The sequence below is a fragment of the Chiloscyllium punctatum genome, chromosome 2 (genome assembly GCF_047496795.1).
Source record: "Chiloscyllium punctatum isolate Juve2018m chromosome 2, sChiPun1.3, whole genome shotgun sequence".
NCBI classification, from domain to species: Eukaryota; Metazoa; Chordata; class Chondrichthyes; order Orectolobiformes; family Hemiscylliidae; genus Chiloscyllium; species Chiloscyllium punctatum.
In genome coordinates, this window is record NC_092740.1 from 13016617 (window position 1) to 13033326 (window position 16710).

A 16710-nucleotide genomic window follows, 5' to 3' on the forward strand; every position below is an offset into this window, starting at 1 on the left:
GTACAGAATGTGGGTGAATACTATTCTGCTGTTACTGATGGCCATATCAACTTGTCGTTGCCTGGTTGAGAATGGTAAGCTCAGTTCCAATTAGCACCTTGGTGGGTATCATCAATTTGAAGACGTGACTTTGTTTCAACAAGGACTATGCGATGGTAATTCCTATCTATGCTGTTATGGACAGATGCATCTGCAATAGGTAAACAAGTAAGAACAAGACCACGCAAGTTTTTCCCTCTTGATGGTGTCTCACCCATCTCAGTCCATGTTGGTGCTATCAAGTTGCTCATGGTAACAGACCTTGGAAACTGTGGGAAGGGTATGCTGTGACGTGGCAATCAGCAGGTGGCATCCTTACCCATGTTTGGACTTAATGAGACTTCAGAAGGATCTTAAGGGCAAGTACCTCCTGACTTTACACTAGTATGCTGTCATCGCTGGTGGGTCTCTCCTACCAATGGGACAGGATCATGATGGTGATGTCTGAGATTGTGTGTGTAAGGGATGATCCCAACAGTCTGACTATATCAACCTATTCTTTGATTAGTTTGTGGGAAAGCCTTCCCAATTTTAGTACAAGGCCCAGAACGACTTTGCAGAATCCACAGGGCTGTGGTTACCATTGCTATTTCTGGTACCTTGGTCGATGCTGAGTGAACTATCCAATTTCATTCCTTTTATCGGACTTTGTAGCAAAATAATACAACTGAATGGTAGGTAAGAACAGGGAAGTTTTCATTTTTATGACAATCAACAATATATGGTCACCATTAGATCATTTTCAATTCCAGTTTTTTAAAATTGAGTTCAAGTTTGGATTTGAACCCCTGTTACCAAGGCACTAGCCTGGAGCTCTGGATTACTGGTCGAGTGACAACACTATCACTGCCTCCCTAATTTGCATGCAACTTCCTCCAAGGGTTTATCCAATTCTCCTTTGATTACTTAATCTGCTTCTAACATCTCTCAGTTAATTCCAGCTCAAAACTAGCTTGAAAAAAAATTCTCATCCAACTCTTGTCATTTTGTGGATTTAGACGAGAGTTGTAGAAGTTAATTTTCTGAGAGAAAAGGGGAGAGCAGTGAGGGGGTAAGGGAGATGCCCTGAATTAAAACTTAGTGATTAGCACACCAATCGCCACAAATACTAACAGGACAGGAATCAAGGGCAAAGTAAGGGATAGAATCTTGACTGCTTTTTATCATTTCTCTGCCCCACCCACTACTTCAATTTAACTGGGATCAGCGGGGACTAGGAACTTGACCAATTGGGAATCCAGGTGTAGTTGATGGCATTATGTGTTACAAAAAGTGGTAACAACTTATTGAATCATTTGAGAAATAATTTGCTGAACTTTTGGTTGCCCTACACTCCTGACCTTTGGTTATCCAGAATGGAGAGGTGTGGGCAAGTCAGAGGACCTCATCATGTGAGTGAACCTTGGGCCTGGAATATTGACCAATAACAGGTCCAGGCAGGGGGCCATGGAGAGGGTCATGCTTGCCTATTGACTGTCCCTCGCCCACAGCTATGTTTCTGCTCAGATGTTGCTGGACAGGGAGCAGGCTTTGTACACCAATACCCTCGGTACTTTTGGAGAAAGGTGGGAACCACACAGGCTATCTTTCCTCTGACTCCATTTGGATTTAATTCCCTCCTGCTCTTCTACCTTCGACATTATTGCCTTGACATAAGACCATAAGAAATAGGAAAAGAAGTATTCAATAGCATTATGGCTGATCCAAATTCCTCATGGCCACTTGTGTCCTTTTGCCAGAATTCTTGATTTCCCTACTCAGCAAGAATCTCAGTCCTAAATAAATTAGCAGGCTTTACATATAAGTTAATCAACTGGAACGTGGGTGGTTTAGTGGTGATGGTTAACAGATGAAAAACACCTCGAATGATAGGATGGTGGAGGGAAATATGCTGTTCTGTCATTTGTGATAATACTTCCAGCGATATAAAAGAAACAAAAACATGTAACAAGGTCTCGTGATACTGTGGTATTGTCCCTACACCTGAGCTAGGAGGTCTGGATTCAAGAACTACCCACTCCAGTGGTGTGTCATAACATCTGGGGACAGGTCGATTAAAAATACTAAAAATCCATAAGTGCCTTTGATCTGTAAGCTTGCACTTGCCAGTAATGTGTTCATAGGTCGACAGGTTTAGATAAGGCAGACAGTGAAAAGCTGTTCCCATCAGCTGAGTATACGAGGACCAGGGTACAGGTTTACAGTTGTCGGCAAAAGGTAAGGGGAATAATTATACGGAATCTTTTTTTAATGCAGTAAACAGCAATGGCTTTGACCTATAAGGGTGGTGGAACCAGAGATGAGAAGTGATTTCAAGATGAAATTGCCTGGGCACTTGAAGGAAATAAACTTGCAGGGCTACGCAGATTGAGCGGAGAGTGAATTGAATTGCTGCACATAGACATGGCCTTGACAGGCAAAATTATCTCCTCCTGTGCCATAACCACTAACCAAATGAACTTCACCCAACAAATGTAAAACACTGCAGATGTTAATCTGAAATAAAATACTGAGAATCTTCAGCCTGTGTGAAGACAGAAGTAGTTAACATTTCAAAACCAAAACATGTTCTGTTTCTATTTTGTATTTCAACCTCTGCATGCACTTGTTAAGAATGATCAGACTAAAAGCACGGAGTGCTGGTGCGATCAATAGGAAAATGGTATTTCCTTGTGGTACTGACTAGAGGTGAACACTTATTATCATGCACATTTAGGAAGCCTGCAACGTGTAAAGTGATAGCCAAAACAATCCATGCAAGCGTCTAAAACAGAGTCTAAAACAGCTAATAGCGACTGCAACTGGTCAACAACTGAACCATCCTGTACTTAAAGGAAAGTTGCAGTCCTTTCCAGAAGGGGTCCGTAAATCGACAATGTACAGTATATTGTGTCCAACGAGTCTATACCAAGGTTAATGCTCTAAGTGCGCCTCCTCCTAAGCTGACATCATTCACCTCAGCCACTCCCTGTGGTAGTGAGTTTAACATTCTAGCCATTTTTTGGGTAAAGGCATTTCAGTGGCTACTCTAATGTCTGACCTCAATTTTCCAACTTCCCCACAAATTGGAACAGCCTGTTCTCAGTGGGTACCCTTCCAGAGCACTGAAGAGAACGTTTCAGCCACCTTGCCATCTTCTCTCCAAGTGAAGCAAACCACAGTTCCATCTTGCCCGATAGGTTGTAATCATTCCAGTTTATAGAATCTTAGAAGCACGGCTGGGGGGAGGCCAGCTGGCTCACCCTACTTGTGACAGCTCTTTGAAAACTAACCAGTTGATCTGGCTCCTCAGCTACTTCATTTACTCATCCCACAACTTCCTCTCTCTAATATTTCACCCATTTCCTTTCACAGGTTCTGCCTGCATCTGCTCCCACTTTTCTTTCAAGCAGTACACTCCAGAACACAACCACTCTTTGTCAAACGAGCTGTTCCCTCTGATAAATCTGAGCCTTCTGCTCACCAATTCTCCTGCCACTGGAAACCGTTTCCCTGATGAAAACTGATAGTCTTGAAGACCCCAATTAATTTTTTTTATTTGATCCTGGGAAGTGGGCACTTATTGCCCACCTCGATTTGCCCAGAGGACAGTTAAGAGTTAATCACTTTGCTACGGTTCTGCAGTCACACGTAAACCAGACTGGGAAAGACAGACTTACTTTCCCTGAAGGATATTTGTGGGCCAGATCGGTTTATCCAACAATTCACAGTGGTTACATGATTACGATTAGGGCAATTTTTAAATTCCAGATTTTGTATCAAATTCAAATTTCACGATCTGCTTTGGTGGGATTCAAACCCATGTTCCCAGATATTACCCTGGGTTGTGGATTGCTAATCCTGTGATATGACCACTATGCCCACTACCTCCCATCCCCATAGCCACCTGATAAAAACAATCCCAGGTTCTCTCCACAAGGCAGGTGGAGGGATTCTGGTCTCCTCCTTGTAATGTCTTGCTCCAATCCCTCGCTTTCTGTTTTTTCACTTACCTCATAGGTACTGGTGATCTTCAGCCGGTAGAACATGGGGACAAAGATGTGAGCGGGAATGAGAAGCCCAAGGAAGTAGGAGCAGCCCAGGAACCAGTACTCAGTGCCGAACATGTAGATCTCAGCTGGCACACCCAGGATGGCAACGGCTGACTGGAAGGAGGCAAGCAGGGAGAGTGCAACTGGCAAGAAGGTCATGCTACGTCCCGCCAACAGGAACTCCTGCGTCGTCCGCTGCCGACCACCACTCAGTGCATAGAAGAGGCCAATGACCGAGGAGAAGATCAGGAGGAGAGCAAAAATGACATAGTCAGCCACAGTAAATCGCATTACAGTTGAAGTGGCCATTCTCACTGGGGGCGGGGTGGGGAGGTGTGCAGCACAATGCCTTGTTCCTCGCACAAACCCTCCACGTTGTCACAGCCTCCCCAGGGAGAGAATCACCACTCAGTTCAGACAGACGGGGGAATGAGGGCAACTTAGAGCATCACAGCAAGGTCCGTGTCATTCTCATTATGATGCCAAGGGGTCATTAGTGTGCACAGGCAACTGATCTAATGCAGGGCTCAGTGAAAGTGGCACAGCCAGACTCCTCTCCCTCAACCGTGTGTGTCCTGGTCAGTTTGATTGCCGCCTCTCTCTGGTCATTCCTTTCATTAAAGACCCACCAGAATGTCTGTGCAAATACAACGTCTCATGGATACGCGGAGCAGAGATCATCGGGTTTTAGCCAGGTGGAACAGCCAACAGTTGAAGAGAACACGCTGTCCAAGTCTGGTTAGAAGATAAACCAAATGAAGGGGAGGGAACATTCTATCCAGCCTATAGGAAGAGAAGGAACATTTAAACTCTCACAGACAAAGCATACATTTCTATAATCTTTGTCACATCAGTTGTTTAAGAACAGCACAGCAGTTTGTTAAATTACTGTGTACATAAGTCAGCAGGACAGTGCAAAGCTTCAGTGAGTTTAAGCAGAATTAAAGCAGCTTGTAATCCTGGCAAGAAGTTAACCTTCTTGAAGTGAAAGCTAATTTTAGCACATTTCGATTAATGTTTCTGCTTTTCAGTTTCTTAGCTTACCTTGACAAGGAACCAATCCTCAAGACACTGGGTGAAAGGGAGCCTGCACCCATCATTGTCAGCTCTGATTTTTTTACATCAGCAATTACAAACTATAAAGGTGCCAGCAAGGCTCAGTGGGTAGTACTCAGAAGGTGGAGAGTCCAAGACCCACCTCAGAGTTGAAATGCCCCCAAAATAAAGGGTTGAGACTCCAGTGGAGTCATAAGGGAATCCTGCACTGCCATACCATCTTTTGATGAGCGATTTAAGATCCCATTGCAGCATTTTGAAGGAGAGCAGGAGAGTTCTCTTCAGTGTAGTGGCCAATGTTCATCTTTCAACATGCATCGCTGCAACAGATTATTCTCATGTCCTGGGATCTTGCTGTGAGTAAATTGATTACCCACGCCAAAGTCTTGCCAGAGACACCCACATCCCATGAGAGAATGAAGAGAATTACTGCTGTCTGATGTTACTGGGATGGACGTTGAACCGGAGGGATATGGGCAGTTCCTAAGTTCCTATCATGAGTGTCGGCCACATTTAATTGAAACAGTACAGTAACAGGCCATTCAGCCCAAATATATATGGGTGTTTATGCATTCCACCCTATCAATATTTCCTTGTGTGTTCCTTTCTCTATTATGTTATTCAAACTTCCTCTTTAAAGCACCTTTGCTATTTCCCTCAACTACTTCCTGCAATAACTAGTTTCACCACTCCCAGAGCAACCTTCTCCTTGTTTGATTTACTAGTGACTCCCTTGGCTTTCTGGCAGTCATTCTGACCGTTACAGTTCAGAGCCTAGCAGCACTGTAGAGATTGAGAGTATGTGACTCTGATGATATGCTGCTAAGGTTATGGATTTCTGTCTCTCTTTTCACCTGACCATCTGTCTCCATTATATTCTTGTTAACTACTGTTCGACTGAGATATGTGTCCTGCATCAGACTTCAGTGTGATCTGTTTCTCGCTGGTGGTTAGTCACATTTCAAATGTTCTTGATGGTCTGCTCAACAGAAACATATTCATTTCTCCCTCCCCACGTATATCTACCTGTCTCTTTCCAAACTCATGCCCCTTCTCCTTCACATCAAACCCTCTCACCCATCCCCTTCCTCCTCGGTCTCCATGTGTACTCAGTCTCTCCCTTACAATCTCTGTCCCTCTCTTTTCCCTCACCTATTCTGTCCCCTCTCCCTCCAGCTCCATTTGTCCCTCCCTTCATTCCCTCACTACCATACTCTGCCCCTCCCCCTTCCACACTATCCTTCCTTCTTCCTCACTCCATCCACCAATCTCACCCTCCATCCTCCACTCCATCACTCTGTTGCATCCTTTCTGTCTCTGTTCCCGTTTCCCTCCCCATTTCCAATCTCTTTCTCTTTCCAAAAATACAAAACAGAATTTAACCACCTGGCCCATCAAACCTACTCGGTCATTCAATATCATGGCTGATCTGTTTAAGTTTTGCATTCCACATTCTTATTTACCCATCGTTTCAAAAAAATATAGTCCTTCTGGGTAAAGGGATCAAAGGGTGTGGGGGGAAAGCAGGAAAATGGACTGAGTTGGATGATTAACCAGGACCATATGGAATTGCAAAGCAGCCTCAAAGGGATGAATGCTCCTATTTTGTACATTTCAATCCCCGAGAACTTTTGACTCCCCCGCTGAATAAGCATTTACCTACTCTGCCTCGAAAATATTCAATGATCACACCTCTACCACCACACAGTGTGTTCCTAAGGTGCATAACTCTCAGAAGACAAAATGCCCTTAAAGGGTAAGCCAAGCCTTGGACAAGGTCATTGTGCCCCTCACCCACAATCCATGGCAGAGCCTTCAAAAATGTCAGTGATACCCATATACCCCTCAGACCAGGATGGAGCCTCCAACAGGGGCAATTTAACTCCCTCAGGCTCAGTATGATCACATTGGGAGCTTGCTTACTCCCTCCCTAGTAGGGTCAGGTCTGGGACACTGTGAACCGTGCTCTCCAATGGCCTCACTGCTCTTGCTTGCACACAGGATCCAGTCACCAACCCTCAAATCTCCTGCGAGTCAGTGCCCAGTCACTAAACCTCAGACCACGCAGACCACTCTCTCTCTTTTGGGGTCCACTCACTGACAGTCAGGTCTCTCTTTCTCTCTCTCTGTGCCTATCTGTCCACTCACTAACCCTCAGGTCTCTCTCTCTCTCTCTCTCCGTCCCTCTTTCCGTGTCCACTCACTGACCCTTGGGAATCTCTCTCTCTGTCTGACCACTCACTGACCCTTGGGTTTCTCTCTCGGTGTCCACTCACTGACCCTCGGGTTCCTCCATCTCTTGGTGTCCACTCACTGACCCTCTGGCTTCTCTCTCTCCCTTTCGGTGTCCACTCACTGACCCTCGGGTCTCTCTCTCTCAGTGTCCACTCACTGACCCTCGGGTTTCTCTCTCTCGGTGTCCACTCACTGACCCTCGGGTCTCTCTCTCTCTCTCTCTCTCGGTGTCCACTCACTGACCCTCGGGTTTCTCTCTCTCTCTCGATGTCCACTCACTGACCCTCGGGTCTCCCCCTCTCTCGGTGTCCACTCACTGACCCTCTGGCTTCTCTCTCTCCCTTTCGGTGTCCACTCACTGACCCTAGGATTTCTCTCTCTCTCTCTCTCTCTCTCAGTGTCCACTCACTGACCCTCGGGTTCCTCTCTCTCGGCGTCCACTCACTTACCCTCGGGTCCCTCTCTCTCGGTGTCCACTCACTGACCCTCGGGTCTCTCTCTCTCTCTCTCGGTGTCCACTCACTGACCCTCGGGTTTCTCTCTCTCGGTGTCCACTCACTGACCCTCGGGTCTCTCTCTCTCTCTCTCAGTGTCCACTCACTGACCCTCGGGTTTCTCTCTCTCGGTGCCCACTCACTGACCCTCGGGTCTCTCTCTCTCTCTCTCGGTGTCCACTCACTGACCCTCGGGTCTCTCTCTCTCTCTCTCGGTGTCCACTCACTGACCCTCGGGTTTCTCTCTCTCTCTCGGTGTCCACTCACTGACCCTCAGGTTTCTCTCTCTCGGTGTCCACTCACTGACCCTCGGATCTCTCTCTCTCGGTGTCCACTCACTGACCCTCGGGTTTCTCTCTCTCTCTCGGTGTCCACTCACTGACCCTCGGGTCTCTCTCTCTCGGTGTCCACTCACTGACCCTCGGGTTTCTCTCTCTCTCTCGGTGTCCACTCACTGACCCTCGGGTTTCTCTCTCTCTCTCGGTGTCCACTCACTGACCCTCGGGTCTCTCTCTCTCGGTGTCCACTCACTGACCCTCGGGTCTCTCTCTCTCTCTCTCGGTGTCCACTCACTGTCCCTCGGGTTCCTCTCTCTCGGTGTCCACTCACTGACCCTCGGGTTCCTCTCTCTCGGCGTCCACTCACTGACCCTCGGGTCTCTCTCTCTCGGTGTCCACTCACTGACCCTCGGGTCTCTCTCTCTCGGTGTCCACTCACTGACCCTCGGGTCTCTCTCTCTCTCTCGGTGTCCACTCACTGACCCTTGGGTCTCTCTCTCTCTCGGTGTCCACTCACTGACCCTCGGGTTTCTCTCTCTCTCTCGGTGTCCACTCACTGACCCTCGGGTTTCTCTCTCTCGGTGTCCACTCACTGACCCTCGGGTTTCTCTCTCTCTCTCGGTGTCCACTCACTGACCCTCGGGTCTCTCTCTCTCGGTGTCCACTCACTGACCCTCGGGTTTCTCTCTCTCTCTCGGTGTCCACTCACTGTCCCTCGGGTTTCTCTCTCTCTCTCGATGTCCACTCACTGACCCTCGGGTCTCCCCCTCTCTCGGTGTCCACTCACTGACCCTCTGGCTTCTTTCTCTCCCTTTCGGTGTCCACTCACTGACCCTAGGATTTCTCTCTCTCTCTCTCTTTCAGTGTCCACTCACTGACCCTCGGGTTCCTCTCTCTCGGCGTCCACTCACTGACCCTCGGGTCTCCCCCTCTCTCGGTGTCCACTCACTGACCCTCGCGTCTCTCTCTCTCTCTCGGTGTCCACTCACTGACCCTCGGGTCTCTCTCTCTCGGTGTCCACTCATTGACCCTCGCGTCTCTCTCTCTCTCTCGGTGTCCACTCACTGACCCTCGGGTCTCCCCCTCTCGGTGTCCACTCACTGACCCTCGGGTCTCCCCCTCTCTCGGTGTCCACTCACTGACCCTCGGGTCTCCCCCTCTCTCGGTGTCCACTCACTGACCCTCTGGCTTCTCTCTCTCCCTTTCGGTGTCCACTCACTGACCCTAGGATTTCTCTCTCTCTCTCTCTTTCAGTGTCCACTCACTGACCCTCGGGTTCCTCTCTCTCGGCGTCCACTCACTGACCCTCGGGTCTCCCCCTCTCTCGGTGTCCACTCACTGACCCTCGCGTCTCTCTCTCTCTCTCTGTGTCCACTCACTGACCCTCGGGTCTCTCTCTCTCGGTGTCCACTCACTGACCCTCGCGTCTCTCTCTCTCTCTCGGTGTCCACTCACTGACCCTCGGGTCTCCCCCTCTCGGTGTCCACTCACTGACCCTCGGGACTCTCTCTCTCTCTCGGTGTCCACTCACTGACCCTCGGGTCTCTCTCTCTCTCTCGGTGTCCACTCACTGACCCTCGGGTCTCTCTCTCTCGGTGTCCACTCACTGACCCTCGGGTCTCTCTCTCTCGGTGTCCACTCACTTACCCTCGGGTCTCTCTCGGTGTCCACTCACTGACCCTCGGGTCTCTCTCTCTCGGTGTCCACTCACTGACCCTCGGGTCTCTCTCTCTCGGTGTCCACTCACTGACCCTCGGGTCTCTCTCTCTCTCTCTCGGTGTCCACTCACTGACCCTCGGGTCTCTCTCTCTCGGTGTCCACTCACTGACCCTCGGGTTCCTCCCTCTCTCTCGGTGTCCACTCACTGACCCTCGCGTCTCTCTCTCTCTCTCGGTGTCCACTCACTGACCCTCGCGTCTCTCTCTCTCTCTCTCTCGGTGTCCACTCACTGACCCTCGCGTCTCTCTCTCTCTCTCTCGGTGTCCACTCACTGACCCTCGGGTTCCTCCCTCTCTCTCGGTGTCCACTCACTGACCCTCGCGTCTCTCTCTCTCTCTCTCGGTGTCCACTCACTGACCCTCGGGTCTCTCTCTCTCGGTGTCCACTCACTGACCCTCGCGTCTCTCTCTCTCTCTCTCTCTCTCGGTGTCCACTCACTGACCCTCGGGTCTCTCTCTCTCGGTGTCCACTCACTGACCCTCGGGTCTCCCCCTCTCTCTCGGTGTCCACTCACTGACCCTCGGGTCTCTCTCTCTCTCGGTGTCAACTCACTGACCCTCGGGTCTCTCTCTCTTGGTGTCCACTCACTGACCCTCGGGTCTCCCCCTCTCTCTCGGTGTCCATTCACTGTCCCTCAAGTCTCTCTCTCTCTCTCCGTCCCTCTTTCCGTGTCCACTCACTGACCCTTGGGAATCTCTCTCTCTGTCTGTCCACTCACTGACCCTCGGGTTCCTCCATCTCTTGGTGTCCACTCACTGACCCTCTGGCTTCTCTCTCTCCCTTTCGGTGTCCACTCACTGACCCTAGGATTTCTCTCTCTCCCTCTCTTTCAGTGTCCACTCACTGACCCTCGGGTTCCTCTCTCTCGGTGTCCACTCACTGACCCTCGGGTTTCTCTCTCTCTCTCGGTGTCCACTCACTGACCCTCGGGTCTCTCTCTCTCTCTCTCTCTCGGTGTCCACTCACTGACCCTCGGGTCTCTCTCTCTCTCTCGGCGTCCACTCACTGACCCTCGGGTTTCTCTCTCTCTCTCGGTGTCCACTCACTGACCCTCGGGTCTTTCTCTCTCGGTGTCCACTCACTGACCCTCGGGTCTCTCTCTCTCTCTCGGTGTCCACTCACTGACCCTCGGGTTTCTCTCTCTCTCTCCCGGTGTCCACTCACTGACCCTCGGGTTTCTCTCTCTCTCGGTGTCCACTCACTGACCCTCGGGTCTCTCTCTCTCGGTGTCCACTCACTGACCCTCGCGTCTCTCTCTCTCTCTCTCTCGGTGTCCACTCACTGACCCTCGGGTCTCTCTCTCTCGGTGTCCACTCACTGACCCTCGCGTCTCTCTCTCTCGGTGTCCACTCACTGACCCTCGCGTCTCTCTCTCTCTCGGTGTCCACTCACTGACCCTCGGGTCTCTCTCTCTCGGTGTCCACTCACTGACCCTCGCGTCTCTCTCTCTCTCTCTCTCGGTGTCCACTCACTGACCCTCGGGTCTCTCTCTCTCTCGGTGTCCACTCACTGACCCTCGGGTCTCTCTCTCTCGGTGTCCACTCACTGACCCTCGCGTCTCTCTCTCTCTCTCTCTCGGTGTCCACTCACTGACCCTCGGGTCTCTCTCTCTCGGTGTCCACTCACCGACCCTCGCGTCTCTCTCTCTCTCTCTCTCTCGGTGTCCACTCACTGACCCTCGGGTTTCTCTCTCTCTCTCGGTGTCCACTCACTGACCCTCGGGTCTCCCCCTCTCTCGGTGTCCACTCACTGACCCTCGGGTTTCTCTCTCTCTCTCGGTGTCCACTCACTGACCCTCGGGTTTCTCTCTCTCTCTCGGTGTCCACTCACTGACCCTCGGGTCTCCCCCTCTCTCGGTGTCCACTCACTGACCCTCGGGTTTCTCTCTCTCTCTCGGTGTCCACTCACTGACCCTCGGGTCTCCCCCTCTCTCGGTGTCCACTCACTGACCCTCGGGTCTCTCTCTCTCGGTGTCCACTCACTGACCCTCGGGTCTCTCTCTCTCTCTCTCTCTCGGTGTCCACTCACTGACCCTCGGGTTTCTCTCTCTCGGTGTCCACTCACTGACCCTCGGGTTTCTCTCTCTCTCTCTCTCGGTGTCCACTCACTGACCCTCGGGTTTCTCTCTCTCTCTCTCTCTCGGTGTCCACTCACTGACCCTCGGGTTTCTCTCTCTCTCTCTCTCTCGGTGTCCACTCACTGACCCTCGGGTTTCTCTCTCTCTCTCTCTCTCGGTGTCCACTCACTGACCCTCGGGTTTCTCTCTCTCTCTCTCTCTCGGTGTCCACTCACTGACCCTCGGGTTTCTCTCTCTCTCTCTCTCTCTCTCGGTGTCCACTCACTGACCCTCGGGTTTCTCTCTCTCTCTCTCTCTCTCTCGGTGTCCACTCACTGACCCTCGGGTCTCTCTCTCTCGGTGTCCACTCACTGACCCTCGGGTTTCTCTCTCTCTCTCTCTCTCTCTCGGTGTCCACTCACTGACCCTCGGGTCTCTCTCTCTCGGTGTCCACTCACTGACCCTCGCGTCTCTCTCTCTCGGTGTCCACTCACTGACCCTCGGGTTTCTCTCTCTCGGTGTCCACTCACTGACCCTCGCCTTCCTCTCCGTCTCCGAAGCGATGCGGTGCCTCGCGCCCAATGGCACGCACCTGCAGCCTCTGACCGCTGGCCAATCGGAGAGCACGGTAGGATGGGGTGGTCGCCCCGCAGAAACATGGCGGCCACCACGTGGTGCGCAGACCGCCCCGCACAATCATGGCGGCGCTGTGGCAGTGGGCGGAGGACGTCCGTTAAATGACCCGGATTGAGCATGCGCGCTCCCTCTCAGTGTCGGCCTGTGCCTGAGGGGCCGGGACGATGCGTAACGTCAATTGCTGAGGCCGAACGGCGGGCAATTTGTGTGAGTGGGAGATGTCGGTGTTGGACTGGGGCTGTACAAAGTTAAAAGTCACTCAACACCAGGTTATAGCCCAACAGGTTTAATTCGGAGCGTTGCTCCTTCATCAGGTGATTGTGGAGGGTTCAATCCTAACACACAGAATTTATAGCAAACATTTGCAGTGTGATATAACTGAAATTATACATTGAAAAATTGATTGTTAAGCCTTTCATCTGTTAGAATACAGTGATAGTTTCACTTCTTTCATGTGTAAATCACAAAACTGTTTTTTAAAAAAGTTGCATTCTCAGGTTAGCTGTTAACGATGGTGATAGCTAGACAATATGTTGAAGGTGTTAGCCCCCTGTGTTCTCTGTCATAGAGATGTACAGCACAGAAACAGACCCTTCGGTCCAACCCATCCATGCTGACCCAATCTCGTCCCACCTGCCAGTTCCAGTCTATGCCATGATGTTTAGATTGAACCTAATCTAAAAAGTGAGATAACGGAGTATTACATGAATTCATGCAGTTTTGGAGCAAAGTACAATGTAACCCTGCAATTACAAATTCACCCCACAAAATATATGTGTGCATGTGGGTCTTTGTCTGTGTGTGTGTGTGTGTCTGTCTGGGTTGGGGGTTGTGAGTGAGAGAAAGTGTGTGTAGTGAGTGCAGAGTGTCTTAAGTCTGTGAGGGAGTGCATTTATGAGTGTAGGTGTCTGTAAGGGTGGGTGTCTGTGTGTGTGTGTATAGTGCAATGATGGTCACCTGTAACGTGACATGAACCCAAGGTCCCGGTTGAGGCCCTCCCTATGGGTACCCAACACAGCTATCAGCCTCTGCTCGGTCACTTTTCGCTGCTGCTTGTCCCAAAGTCCGCCTTGGAGGATGGTCACCTGAAGGTCCGAAGTCGAATGTCCTGGACCACTGAAGTGTTCCCCAACTGTTGATTGTTGTGCGATGTCCATTCACCCGTTGTCAGTAGACAATAGGTGCAGGAGTAGGCCATTCTGCCCTTCGAGCCTGCACCACCATTCAATATGATCATGGCTGATCATCGTTAATCAGTATCCTGTTCCTGCCTTATCTCCATAACCCTTGATTCCACGATCCTTGAGAGCTCTATCCAACTCTTTCTTAAATGAATCCAGAGACTGGGCCTCCACTGCCCTCTGGGGCAGAGCATTCCACACAGCCACCACTCTCTGGGTGAAGAAGTTTCTCCTCATCTCTGTCCTAAATGGTCAACCCTGTATTTTTAAGCTGTGTCCTCTGGTTCGGCACTCACCCGTCAGCGGAAACATGTTTCCTGCTACCAGAGTATCCAATCTTTTAATAATCCTATGTCTCAATCAGATCCCCTCTCAATCTTCTAAACTCAAGGGTATACAAGCCCAGTTGCTCCAGTCTATCAGCGTAAGGTAGTCCCGCCATTCCAGGAATTGACCTCGTGAACCTACACTGCACTCCCTCAATAGCCAGAATGTCATTCCTCAAATTTGGAGACCAGAACTGCACACAATACTCCAGGTGTAGTCTCACCAGGGCCCTGTACAGCTGCAGAAGAGCCTCTTTGCTTCTATACTCAATTCTTCTTGTTATGAAGGCCAGCATGCTACTAGCCTTCTCCACTACCTTCATTGACTGGTGTACAAGAACACACAGATCACTCTGTACTGCCCCTTTACCTAAATTGATTCCATTGAGGTAGTAATCTGCCTTCCTGTTCTTGCCACCAAAGTGGATAACCATACATTTATCCATATTAAACTGTGTCTGCCATGCATCTGACCACTCACCTAACCTGTCCAGGTCACCCTGTAATCTCCTAACATCCTCATCACATTTCACCCTGCCACCCAGCTTTGTACCATCAGCAAATTTGCTAATGTTATTACTAAGACCATCTTCTATATCATTAATATATATTAAAGAAAGCTGTGGTCCCAGTATTGATCCCCGCGGTACCCCACTGGTCACTGCCTACCATTCCGAAATGGAGCTGTTTATCACTACTCTTTGTTTCCTATCAGCCAACCAACTTTCAATCCAAGTTAGTACTTTGCCCCCAATACCATGCACCCTAACTTTGCTCACTAACCTCCTATGTGGGACTTTATCAAAAGCTTTCTGAAAGTCCAGGTACACTACACCTACTGGATCTCCCTTGTCCATCTTCAGAGTTACATCCTCAAAAGATTCCAGAAGATTAGTCAAGCATGATTTCCCCTTCATAAATCCATGCTGACTCTGACCTATCCTGTTACTACTATCCAGATGTGTCGTAATTTCATCCTTTATAATAGACTCCAGCATCTTTCCCACCACTGAGGTCAGACTAACTGGTCTATAATTTCCTGTTTTCTCTCTCCCACCTTTCTTAAAAAGTGGTACAACATTAGCCACCCTCCAATCTGCAGGAACTGATCCCAAATTTATCGAACTCTGGAAAATAATCACCAACGCATTCACGATTTCTCGAGCCACCTCCTTCTGTACCCTGGGATGTAGACCATCAGGCCCTGGGGACTTATCAACCTTCAGACCTGACAGTCTCTCCAACACCAATTCCTGGCAAATATAAATTCTCTTCAGTTCAGGTCCTTCAGCCACTGTTACCTCAAGGAGATTGCTTGTGTCTTCCCCAGTGAACACAGATCTGAAGTAGCAATTCAATTCTTCTGCCATTTCTTTGTTCCCCGTAATATATTCCCCTGTTTCTGTCTTCAAGGGACCAATTTTAGTCTTAACCATTTGTTTGCCTTTCACTTACCTAAAAAAGCTTTTACTATCCTCCTTTATATTTTGTCGTAGCCTTTGCTCTGTTTCCCCAATGTACCACACTTCTGGGCATCCTTGCTTGCAACGTGTAAGCTAGCCAACGTTGGCTGAGTCACGTGAGTACCTGCCATGTACAAGGTGGGAGGTGTCCCCACGAGTAATGGTGGTATCTATGTCCACACTCTGACACTTCTTGCAGTGCCTATCGTGACAGGGTTGTATGGAGTTGTCCTGAGAGTCGGGCAGCTTGCTACGAACAACGATCTGTTTGAGGTTTGGCGGTTGCCTAAAGGCAAGTAGTGGAGGTGTGGGGATGGTCCTGGTGAGGTGCTCATCCTCATGGATAATGTGTTGCAGGTCACGAAGAACATGGCGTAGTTTTTCAGCTCCTGGGAAATACTGAACAACAAAGGGTACTCTGTCGGTTGCAGCCCGTATCTGTCTCCTGAGGAGGTCATTACAGTTCCTTGCTGTGGCACGTCGGAACTGGCAGTTGATGAGTTGAGCATCGTATCCCGTTCTTGTGAGGGCATCCCTGAGTACTTCCAGATGTCCGTCACATTTCTCCTCATGTGAATAGATCCGGTGTATGCGTTGGGCTTGTCCATAGGGGATGGCTGTTTTAATATGTTTTGGGTAGAAGCTGGAGAAGTGTAGCATTGTGAGGTTGTCTGTGGGTTTGCGGTAGAGTGTGGTGCTGAGGCGCCCATCCTTGATGGAGACGCACCTGTCCAAGAATGAGACAGATAGTCGAGGGTAGTCCATGGTGAGTTTGATGGTGGGATGAAACTTGTGTAGTTTTATCAGTGACTCCTCGCCATGGGTCCAGAGGAAGAAAATGTTGTCAATGAACCTAGTGTATAATGTTGGTTGGAGATCCTGCATAGAGAAGAAGTCTTATTTGAACCTGTGCATAAAAATGTTGGCATGTTGAGGTGCAAATTTGGTCCCCATGGCTGTTCCATGTGTCTGGATGTCAAAAGTGAAGACGTTGTGATCAAGGATAAAGCAGATGAGTTGTAGGATAGTGTTTGGAGATTGGCAGTTGTTGGTGTTGAGTACTGTTGAGTGCGGAAACGTCCATTGTGAGGAGGAATGTTCCCGGATCGACTGGTGCTGAGTTTCTGTAAGAAATCCGTAGTGTCACGACAGAAGCTGGAGATTCCTTGTACAATAGGTTTCAAGATGCCTTCCAC

General features: G+C 49.8%; 1 protein-coding gene across 10 annotated transcripts in view; it reads right to left on the bottom strand.

The window, feature by feature from the left end:
* Positions 1-12484, bottom strand: part of slc5a6a (solute carrier family 5 member 6a) — a 64861-nt gene extending 52377 nt beyond the window's left edge. The window contains exons 1-2 of one of the 10 annotated variants that reach the window (XM_072593650.1): positions 12403-12484; positions 4032-4853 (exon numbers count right to left, since the gene is read on the bottom strand). In XM_072593650.1, the coding sequence (XP_072449751.1) occupies positions 4032-4379 (348 nt within the window). In that variant the 5' untranslated portion in view covers positions 4380-4853; positions 12403-12484. Of the gene's footprint in view, positions 1-4031; positions 4854-5114; positions 7764-7810 lie in introns of those variants that run through there. The other 9 variants (XM_072593660.1, XM_072593640.1, XM_072593624.1 and 6 more) reach the window with 9 other exon arrangements.
* Between the last annotated feature and the right edge of the window lie 4226 nt (positions 12485-16710).